The 12,038-nt window shown below is 38.9% G+C and overlaps 1 protein-coding gene across 2 annotated transcripts; it reads right to left on the bottom strand.

Moving 5' to 3' along the window:
• Positions 1 to 1,208: 1,208 nt before the first annotated feature.
• tmem154 (transmembrane protein 154) lies at positions 1,209 to 10,692 on the bottom strand. Of its 2 annotated transcripts, none has more exons than XM_058640469.1 (9): positions 10,370 to 10,692; positions 9,454 to 9,543; positions 8,811 to 8,876; positions 8,633 to 8,668; positions 7,797 to 7,982; positions 6,640 to 6,694; positions 5,878 to 5,954; positions 4,807 to 4,864; positions 1,209 to 2,587 (listed from the first exon to the last, which is right to left on the bottom strand). In XM_058640469.1, the coding sequence occupies exons 1-8, from the start codon at positions 10,464 to 10,466 to the stop codon at positions 4,818 to 4,820; spliced, it is 654 nt and encodes a 217-aa protein (XP_058496452.1). In that variant the 5' UTR covers positions 10,467 to 10,692; the 3' UTR covers positions 1,209 to 2,587; positions 4,807 to 4,817. The 2 variants fall into 2 exon arrangements, with proteins under 2 accessions (XP_058496452.1, XP_058496453.1); XM_058640470.1 differs by having other exon boundaries at positions 4,807 to 4,849.
• Positions 10,693 to 12,038: the final 1,346 nt, after the last annotated feature.

Below are 12,038 nucleotides of genomic sequence, written 5' to 3'. Positions count from 1 at the left end.
AGGAATGTTTAAAGTTTGTCCTTTGCCCCTTGGTGATATGAACAGTTCACTTGTTTTGTCTAAGCCACAGTCCATAACCCACAAATCATGTGTTTTAGAACTGTCTGATGTGTTGTTTTACAAATCATTTTGCCCTTTTTTAAAAGGTAATTTTAATAAAATTAATTAGCAAAGATTAGACAAAAGAACGATAAAATACATGTAACTCGATCGGAATAGAACTCTGTAAACAAACCCTGTTGTGTTATCATCTCTGCTGATGGCATCTGTATAGTTTGTGGTCAGTCAATAGTTTATTATGGTACTTTTCCACTACACAGTCCCAATTTGCTTTTCCATTAGCGATAATACCGACCTGGTACTTTTTCTTAGTATCTGCTCTGGTGAGGTTCCAAGCGAGCTGAGCCAGACTGATTGGTCAGAGTGCCGTCACTGGAAGAGTCCTGAGTGCGACATACGACACAGGAATCAAACCGAACAATACCGAACTGTAGATCAGTTAAAAAGACTTAAAAAGACTGCTTTCTCCATTTACATGAGCAGTAATTCAGTATTTCCTTTGTTTCTGATTATAAAATAGTTAACATTTAGTGTGAGCAGCCTGACACAGTGTGACGATGACGACACAGTGTGTGTGTATGAAATCTGCTGCTTTGTGTTCTGTAGATTCTAAAAGGATTGCATTGAGCCTGTAAAGGTTTGGCTATATCACAACACTGTCATTTTGAAAACAGAAACTGTGGCTTCACTTCAACTGACAATACGTAAATGATTTAACACAATATTAAAGACAACAGGTTATTTCTGACCTAATGATGACAGTGTGTGGGGAATGAGTTCATCCAGGGGTTGTGCCATGATTTCTGGTAACCCATCTGAGAACTGTTGGCACATTTTACTCCAGAGACATTAAAATTCATTGTTTGGAAAAGATAAAATGTCTGTGCCAAGTCTTGTGTAAATGTCAACATATTTCGTGGAATATAAAGTAAAAACTAAAGGTGAAGCTTGATGAAAAGTCCGAAAATCACCAAAACATAAGGAATCACTCTGTCTGAACTAGATTTTATGATTTAAACTATTAAAATTCAAAACTGTCAGATTCCTGTTGGCGTGAGAAGGCCTTTTAGAGCATGTTTAGTGCATTGTCAAGGGCTCATGGATGCTTGTATTATTTGTTGATCATTTCATTTATTTCAACCAGGAGAAAAGTGCTGGACCATTGTGACACCACCACCACCCTTAAACATTTAGATACACATTTTCATTCATTTGACAATGACATTTTATTTAAAGCTTTGACAGCAAAATAAAAATACTACAGCCTTAAATATTTAAACAAGGATTTCCATGAAAATAACATCTCTTGGTTTTCGCCATTGCAATATTTACATACACAAGATTCTGCAAAATACTAAGTGACAGACAGCTGCTCTCACGTTTAAAACAGTGTAATGACATGTAACTAAGATCCAACACTTCTAGGCCAAAAAGCTTATATTATAACATCTAAACACCATAATGTATTCAGTCAGAGAGACATTATCCACGGTGAGATTGAAATCTTATCAGTAGCAGCTTTTTTAAAAAAGCTATTTCAACAGCATGCAGGAAAAGAGGGTTTCTGATTTCACACTCTGAGATTTTAATCACCTTCGGAATAAAAACTCTTTCTCCATTAGCTGTAGCCAGCGCTGCACAGGCATGAAGAAGGAGTGGCCCTCTGTGTCATGCATGCCTACAATCATCGACAGGATATTTCCCCTCTGAAACCTGCAGCTGGAGGGAGAGTCATGCTGTGAAACATAATAAAGAGACTCTGAGCTGGAGATAAGGCAGAGGCGGCGGTGGCAGCGTCTGTGTGGGGCGAGGAAGAGAACTGACCTTGTGAACATGATCATATTTAATCTGCCATAGTACCACTTGGCAAACAGGGGACATGTGATAGCTATTACAGCACAGTGTTTGTTTCCATTCCATACTGAATAGTTTTATCTTCAGGTCATCACTCTGGACAGATCGCAGCACAAACACACAGAGACAAACAACCATTCAGTCACACATTCACATCTACGGTCAATTTACTGTGTCCAATTAACCTCTGCATGTTCTCGGACTGTGGGAGGAAACTGGAAAATCCAGAGAGAACCCACACACACACACACACACACACACACACACGGAGAACATGCAAACTCCACACAGAAAAGCCCCTTGTTCAAGTGGGATTCAAACCAGTGACCTTCTTGCTGTGAGGCAACAATGCTAGCCACTGTGTAGCCCCGGGTTGATTCTATGTAAGAGAAAATACTGCTAAACAGGCATTTGGGTGAACAATAAAAACAGACATATCATGAAAGAAACAATACATTAAATGCTTAAAAAAACGTATCATTGACAAATGAAGGTGCCAATATTTAACACAACTGTACTGTAAAAAAGTGTGTTCATGTCCCTAAAGTCGTCTGATGTTGTTTCCTGGCAGAGAAATTCCCTCCTGTGGTTACAAATGTAGCCGCATCATTGTAGAGAGTTGTCAGCAGTTCACCGTGTGTCCTCACATGCCGGGAGAGCGTCCTCAGTCAAACTGGAGACAAAGGAATCATGGGACAGAGAGAGGTGACCACGTCAGAGAGAGATATCATTTATAGCCTATAGCTTTGGTTCAATCAACTTTTTTGGGCTCGAGTTCTGAATGACTCGATACTAAAATGTGACGTCGATAGACTGCCGGCCTCTGATTGGTCAGAGAGTGTCGTCACTGGAAGAGTCATGAGCGTGACGTCCGACGCAGGAATCAAACCGCACAATGCCCAAACGCAGATCAGTTAAAAAGACTTGAAAATCCGGAAAACGTGTTAATCTCCAACATTTAGTAAGGAAATGTCTAAAATCTCAATATCTAACAAAGGAGTCTGGTGCGTTTAGTGACAGCACTGTTGAAAGCCGGCTGTATTTCATTGCTGTGACTGTGTCCGACGGAGTCTGTGCTCCGGTCATGCAGGAAGAACTGAACTAATCTTTTTAATGAACTGATTCTAATGATTCAGTTACACTGAGAACAACTGCTCGACAAGTCACTCGTTTGTGTGTCTGTGCTGTGTATAAAACAATGTCACGGCAGCTTCATGCAGCCGTGCTATGATGACCCCTCCCACATTGAGGAGGTACTATAGCAATGGAAAACGACGTGACTGATACCAAACCGAGTGGAGTCGAGCCAAGAAGAGCCGAGTAGAGTTAGAACTGTATAATGGAAAAGCTTCACTGATAAAACACTAAATCAGTGATTAAACACATATTTTAACCAACTCATTCCACAGAGTGCAGCTTTAACTGACAAAAAATATTCCATTACAGACTGCAGAATGCAAAGCATGAGCAACTTTTTGGGATAAAAAAAAGGAAATGTATAATATAAATATCCAATTAACATGCATCTGGTGAACAGAGACACAAATCCTAATTGTTCTGTGTTTGCTGAGTAACTAAATAGTCTGTTAACATGTTCACCACAGTGATTTTATGAGGTGATAAAGAGTTCACATTTATCTTCTTCTGTAGCGTTTCAGCATTTCATACATTTACTTTCTTTTTTCTAAACGCCCTTAATACGACCACTTTGTATGTAATGTAAGTTGAAACCTACTTTGAGAGTTGCTTTGTATTAGCTGTCTTCTTTAAATTTGCCTGAGTTACTGTGGAATTTTACAGCTCTGACAAACAGGGCCCAGTCACTGCAGTAGCATCACATGCTGCAACCACAACAGCAGCGATAAGGTCCCGCTCACTTCTGTTTTGAGATCTCTTGTGTAACCTCGTGTGTACACAGTGAGGACGTCGTTGCTGAATGACCGTCACATGGAACCCTTGCACAGCTTTGGAAGTAATAACCCTGGGAAGGAGCCGTGTGTAAATGACGTTTGTCAACAACTCGTGGACCTTGACCTTGCACTTCAAGTACGCAGGCTACCCCAGAGTTAAGTTGCAACACACTCCCATGCGTGTCTGTTGTGATCACTAGCAGATGTTAATGTGCATGTGCGCTCAAACAATACCATGCGTCACGACGAGAGGGTCACAGTTCGTCAGTCGCAGCTACACTGAACGCAGCTGCCAAAGCATCACAACAAACAGAAAGACGGAAACCACATGAAAGAACTTGTTGTTGCCCAAGTCGGCTGTTGATCTGTGTTGTGTTAGCAGCAGCAGCAGCAGCAGCAGCAGCAGCAGCAGCAACAGCAACAGCAACAGCCTTGTGTAACAACAGGTTTGTCACAATCTTTTTATAGTGTTCATAATAAGATTGAAAGCACAGGTGCAGTGATGCTGAGCAATACAAACAACAATCTTCATAAGATATAAAGTGTTTAACACATGTATTAGACCACCACCCAATGTAAGGTTTATGTCACAGCTGCCCTAAATCATCAAAATCTGTCATTTTAATACACTAGTATATAGAAGCTCTTTAACCAAATTATTTTTAATGCAAAATATCATTATTATTTTTATCCATGAATTTCAAATAAAAAAAAAATCTAATTATAGTTATTTACTTGCATTCATGAACAGAATCAGGGTATAAAAAGATGAATTCAGTTGGTTTTTTGCCAAATAAATAATGATAATATTTTTTACAAAGTTTTAAACAACTTTTATAAATGTTTCTAAAATATTTATGTTTTTCTCATTTTTATGACAGGTGGTCTAATAAATGTGTTACATACTGTGCCTTTATACTGGAAATCAGTGTAAATTTTAAATGAAATAAGAAAACAGATTACAAATATAAACCATGCTCACCATCATTAGATTTAGCCATGATTAGACCCTTCTGCAGTTTCACCTAGAACAAGCAAACCTGTGAATGTCATGGGATTGTTCTTGTCAGGGAAATTATGCAAACTGATTTAAAAATAAACATGAAATTAGAGACATAAATATAATAAACAGATCTCACACAAAACAGTGTGATTGATTAATCCCTGCGGGGAAATTGAGTCTTATTCTCAGCAGGTTTAATTCCATGATTTTGGTCAATAAAATGTCAGAAACAGTAAATAAGGTCGACCAGTAACATCATAATGTTGCCGTTCTCCAATGTCTTGTTTTGTCCATAAAATGAGTCTATGCTCCTTCATATAAAATAAACCAGAAAATATTCACACTTATATATAATTAATATAATAAATCAGAAAACATATTTAATCAGTTATCAAAGTCATTGGCAAGGAATTAAGTACTGATTCAAAGATTTGTCACAACACCATGTTATTACTGCTGTGTGTGCTCCACTTATACAGCAACAGTGACCTCTGCTGGACATCACCAGCTCACTTTGTCTAATTCTCCCTTTGTTATAATTCATGTTCAGTTATTGTTGAAACAGTTTCAGAGAATAGATTTGGTTTGTGAAGCTGAGCTGAAGTGAATTAAGTTACAGGTAATTATTTTATATATTCTCGTCTATAAATGACACCTCAGAGTCAAATAAAACATTAATATTCTGACTTTTATGAAGGTACAATTTATTTTAGGAGTTTGTACCACGTGAGTGTACTTTAAAGGACATCTTATTGTCTTGTGTTTTCATATAAAAAATAAACATTGATAGTAGCTCAGTGGCAGAGCGAGGCGTCTTTCAATTGGAAGGTTTTGGGTTTGATTCCCGGCTCACTAGTCTACATGCTGACGTGTCCTTGGGCAAGACACTTAACCCCGCGTTGCCCCATGTTGGCAGCATGCGAATGAAAGATGAGTGATAGGAAATGCGATGTGAGTGAATACGAATGGATGAATGGCAAAAACTGTAGTGTAAAGCAGCTTTGAGTCATCAAGACCAGAAAAACACTATATAAATACAAGGGAACCAACCATCTTTTTTCATCCATTGGTCCAACTCCTCCATCTCCAGCTCCAGCACAGAGGGCACGTCTTCTTCGAACATGGGCCTGAAATGGTAAAGAAATCAAGTGAGACTCTAAAACCCAGTGAAATAACTTGTTTACATTTTCTAACACCAACAGCAACTGTGAATACGTTCACACAGATATATTATGATTCACCACAGTGTTTGACCTGTAACCAATGACACAAACAAACAAACATGCTGCAATTCCATAAACTACAAGGTACTTGTGGGGTGTGGAGTTTTGCTTTTTTTTTCACGGCAGACATTGCAGCCAAAGTAGGGAAAGCACAGGTGTGATTAATCAAAAATAACCATGGCAGGATTCCATTGAGCTTGCTCAGTTTCAGGGTGCACACGCTGACTCACACCTTCCCCTGACTTACATGGATTAAACGGAGACAGTGTTGATGTGGTCAGGAACACCTGGCAAAGAGGCTAAGTGGGATTCATGTTCCACACAAAATGTACAGTTTCACTGGGACTTTTGAAGTCCAAAAATACGCTTTCCAGATGAATTAATCTGTACCGTGGTGACTCAGATTTTACTGGTCATACTTGGTTTCTGCCAGGCATTAGAAAGAGGATGTACTGGGTTTGTATCATCGGCTCATTTGCGTGAAGTTCACACCCAGGTGAATGACTCCTTTGTTCAAATGACTTGCTGTGAACTGAGCTACGATTTCCAAAGAATTTGCAATAACTTTTCAAAAGTGATCAGTACTCACATTGGTACCTTCTCTGTGTCTGGTCCATCCAAATACGGGTCATCTTTTCTGAGCTCTGTGAGTAGAGAACATGCTTCAGTCACTGTTATTACCACATAAAAACAGCATCACATTCCCAAGTAAAAATATGCAAAAGAGCACACGGCGAAAGGCAGGTGACACTGACACACACTGACAACAGACAGAGGTCTAACATCCACTCTCACACTGACACCTACAGTCAATGTTAACTGCACAGAGAGTTTGAAACAGGGATTCACTTCAGTGTTGATCCATATATCCATAATAACCTTTCAGAGTAGTGTGATTTGAGGAAGTACGATAGTTCTGCTCCTCTGCTTTTCTTCAGTTAATGCCTCACAACTAAATCTGGAACCAACCCTGCGTATACAGTACAGTGCTGCTTAACAAATGTATTAGCCACAGCTGCCCTAAATTAACAGCATTGGTAATTATCAAAAAAAACAACACCAGTATGTAGAAGCTCTTTAACTGAAATGATATATTTTTTTTAAATGGTAAAATATAATTATTGTTGTTATCCATGAATGTTCAAATTCACTGTTTTACAAAAAAAACCTGAAAAACGTAGAAAAGCAAATTATTATGAATATTATTAAGATGTCAAATTATAGTTATTTACATGCATTCATGAACCGAACATTTGTTTTAGCGGCTCAAATGTGGGTACACAGCAGTGAATTCAGTTTTTTACCAAATAAATAACAATAAAAATTTTTGAAAGATTTCTAAAATATTTATGTTTTCCATTTTTTAATGACAGATGGTCTAATAAATATGTGAAGTACCTTAATGTGCACTAGTGACAAATACCATGCGTTCATGTGTAAAGTATGAAAGTCTGTCCTTTGGGCTGCAACTACCAATTATTATCATAATCAATTCATCTGTTGATTATCATCTCGATTAATCGAGTAATGGTTTGGTCCAGAAAGTGTTGATGAATGTTTCCCAAACCTGAAAATGATGATGTTCTCAAATATCTTGTTTCGTCCACAAACCAAAACGATTTAATTCTTTAAAAAGCTTGTTTCAGCCCTACTGTTGTTTCAGCCCTCATCTAATGAGAGAAGCTTCAGAGATTTAACCGACTATTTCAATAACTTTCAAAGTGTTCTCCTCGGAGTTGGACAAACCTTGACTTCTTCTTTTGTTGTTCCACTTGCGGTTGATGAAAATACCACACACTATCATTCCAATGACAACAACAACCAGCACGACCAGAGCCGGGATGACGACAAAAGTCAAATTCTGCTCGTCCTCATCTGCTGTGCTGTTGTATCCTGACGGGTTGGGCTCCTCTGGGCCGAGAAATGAAGATTCTGCGGAGAGAACGTTTGAATTATGATAAAAAATTATAGTCTTCACTGTCATAAGAAACAAAAGCAGCTGAATTTATGCAGATTTAAAAGGCTAAACTTCCTCTTTTACACAGTGTTGAACAATTTTTACAAAGATTATGTTACACGATATTACAGAACAGTAAAAAGACAGTAACAGAGGTAATTATGGTAATATGGAGGTCATTCTATTACTTTAATATAATTGTCCATTTTGATTCTCCCATACTTTCATGTGAAGGTATTGTGCTGATGGTGATGACAGTAATTCTCATTCTTTAAGCTATGAACTATACATCCAACCACTATCTACCAATTTATCCTTCACTAGAGGGTCGCGGGGGTTGCTGTGCCAATCTCAGCTGACATAGGGCGATAGGCGGGGTACACCCTGGACAGTTGGCCAGTCCATCGCAGGGCCACACACACACATAGAGACAAACAAACATTCACATTCACGTTGTTTTTCACTTTGAAATAAAACTATTTTGCTCATTCTGTCCTTTTTTACACCTCAAAGTGCATAAAAACAAACAAACAGACAAAAAATACTGAAGGAATATGTGTAGGAATCTTTGAGGATCAGTGAAAAGGTTACTGCAAAAAGAAAAACAACAGTGTGAGTGACGTACCAGTGAATCCTGAGCCGACATATTCTTCTGTGATCGCTACAGGGAACAACAACAGAGGAAACACTGAACCACTCACTTTGAGTACTGTTTCATTGTTTTAAGGACTGTATATTTAGCATATTAAATGGACTGTATTATCCCTGAGGCTGGATGATTGTACAGGAGCAGCTGAACTTACCTGGGTCTTCTGGAGGCTCTGGTGGTAACGTGGCATCAGACACAGTTGATTCAGTGAGCAGTGATTCTAATAGAGAGAGAACACATGATTGTGATGACAATATTTCATACATAGAACATATTTCACACCCGGTTTCTCAATCCTGGTCCTGCATGTTTGACATGTTTCCCTGCTCCAGCACACCTGATTCAAATGAACAGCTCGTTATCAGGCTGTTTGCTAACGAGCTGACCGTTTGAATCAGGTGTGCTGTTGCAGGGAAACATCTAAAACCTGGCAGGGCAGTGTTCCCTGAGGACCAGGGTTGGGAAACACAATGACCTTACTCTATTCTTGTTCACTCAGTTTTGTCAGGTTGTTGTGATTTGATATGCAATTATTTGCTAAGAATGAGTTCAACTAAGAAAAACGTTATTTAATCCACACCAGTGTGGACAAAAGGATGACAACAGCCACTCCCCTGACAAAATAAACCTAGGATTTACATTTTTTTAAAAAAGCAAATCCAGCTGAGTCACTAAAGCCTGTATTTACATATTGCTGATAATACCTGTGTGACATTTAAAGCAGAGGATTTACTTGTAATGGAGTATATTTTCTTGTTTTTGTTGCTTTTGGTTAACCTTTTTGATTGACATCTCACCTGCGGGATCTGCGTCAGCTTCAGCTGGGTCTGAGTCGTCAGTGCTTTCAGCCTCTGGATCTGCATAATCACCCTCTGATTGGCCTGAAACTGCAATAAAAAAACCCTCTCATTACTTCCGCTCATACCACTGTCACTTCATTGTAAAAGTGAAACTTGAAGGGAAACACGTGGCATTTATGTTACAAAGGAAACACAAGAAGAAGAAGAGGAGGAAGAAGAAGAAGAAGAAGACAGTTATGTTGTAACGGGGGTGTTTTCTGCAGAGGAGAATAGAACTCTCAGTTCACACAGGAACTGAAGACATCCGATTTCAAACGCTGGCCACAAGAAAATCTAAACTGTTACCATATCCTTATTGCATTGGACGAAACAGAGGAGGTGGCGATATTCAACCTGTTGGGCAACTTGTTCTGTTTCTCTTGCCTAAGAGGAGATACTATATACTATATAAGAGGAAAAGGAAAAATAGCTGTAAAATACTGATACACTATAATGTACGAGAGTTTAATGCAAGGGTTTAATTTGTTATTCAGTTAGCCAGAGGTGGTATTAAGCAGTTTTTAGCATCTGTGATGTTGTATTACAGCCGTGTTCTGGATTTAATCATCCAATTCTTCATAAAACTCCTTCCTTGTTCTTGGTCACTTCTTTTCCTTCTTCCCCAGTTTCTAAACACAGCATTGTTGAGACAAGTGGAAGAACACAAAGATTTGTAATTTGGTTCTTCTTTAATGTACCTGTCTGACACTTCTCAGTACATTATAAAACCTATAAAAGTTTTCTACAGCATCAAAGATTTATACAGGAGCTTCAACAAAGTGAGAAAAACGGACTGAAGCACAAATGAGAGACCAGCGAGGAGACAGGACAGTGGAGATTGTCTTTCAAAATAATACAGTGTTCCCAGTCTCACCTGTCCCAGTCAGAGTTATCAACAGCAGCAGCAGCAGCAGCAGGAGAGGGGTCTTCACCCAAGGGCCTCTCATGTTACCGGGCCGAGAGGCAGACATAGTGCCATTGTGCGCAAGCTGTCTTCTGTTCTGTCACAGCATCGCACTTCCTGGTCTGGCTTTACATATTAAATAGAAGCAGAGGGAAAAAAAAACCCTCACACACCCTCACACTCACAGAGATAACTCACTCAGATGTGATGCAATCGGCTGTGAGCTTGTAGCCACAAGTCTGACGGCTCCTCGACTGCAGCACAATCACATTCCTGCCGGTTAGGTATGTGGCCCGAAAGAGAGAGAGAGAGGGGCAAGCTGAACAAACTTTAAAGAAGGGCAAAAAAAACAAAACTATTTGAATGAGTTCAGTGTGTAGCAGCTGGTCTGCTATCTGTTGTTAATGTTCAAAAATAAATCCAAGGCTGTGAATATGTTTGTTGATGCTCAGCTCATGTAAACTCTGACTGTAAGTCAGTCTTTGTGGTGAAAGTGGTCATGGAGTTGAGGGTCATGCTGTAACGATTATCTATGGGCAAAGGCTGTTGGCCCACTTCAAACTAGTTTTCTTTCATTGAGCAGCATAGACATGGTGGCAACAGGACGGCTATTATTATGAACTCAGAACAACACAGCAAACCATTTATACCACACTTCTTCCTTTGAATCTGTATTGTGATTCTATCAGGCTGTCAGGAAATGTCAGGCTGAAATGCAAAGTAACCCACAACACTGCAGGCTCTTTGAGAGGGTGACACATTTTTCTGTTGAAGTGATCAGTACAAAGATTTATCAAAAAATAAATGTCAAGTATTACACACTCAAAAGTCACTCAAAAGTCTACACATATATCTACATATACATATATGTATATGTATATATATACATATATATATGTATATATATACATGTATATGTACACCTCTTGTAACAGAATATAAAAAAGAGCCTGGTTGTGGGTGAACCATCAGCATGTCAGTGGTCAAATCGCAATTCTGGAGGTTACAACTAATTTTCACTTGTATGGATTTTTTTTAATGTATGCATTATTTGAAAGGGGAAATTGTTTATGACAGATAATGATAATGAATAAAATAGAATAGAATAGTCTAAAGAAAATAGACTATTTAGTAGCTTTCAATCATGAAATATCTTACTTTGCTCATATCCTTCAAGTATCATTTCTTCTTTCTTGAACTGACCCAGAAAAACAGCTGTAATTTGACACTTTTAAATACAGTGAGCTAATTCAAATCAAATAGAAGAAACCAGCTGGTTTTTTTTTTTTTAGTTGATGCCTTTATTGGCGTAGCCAGTTCATTCATGCTGTTTTATTTATCCGAGTCACATGATTTGCATCAGTATGTTCCAGTAGATCGGTGGTTCTCAATTACTTTCTGCCATGCCGCCCTAGAGGACAGAGATTTTTTAATGCCCCCCCCCCCCCCCCGAATTGAAATACTATTGAGAACCTGAAAATATTTATTTATTTAGCTATCTGTATAAACCACTGTATGAGTTGTCCCGCCCTGCCTCTCACGCCCCACCGGCACATCACCGTGCCCCCCAGGGTGCCCCGCCCCACTATTTGAGAAGTAACACCACTGTTTTTGTTTTGTGTTTTGTTTGTGTCAACTG

This window comes from Solea solea, chromosome 10 (genome assembly GCF_958295425.1).
Source record: "Solea solea chromosome 10, fSolSol10.1, whole genome shotgun sequence".
Taxonomy (NCBI): domain Eukaryota; kingdom Metazoa; phylum Chordata; class Actinopteri; order Pleuronectiformes; family Soleidae; genus Solea; species Solea solea.
This window is presented reverse-complemented; position numbering and strand designations above follow the sequence as displayed.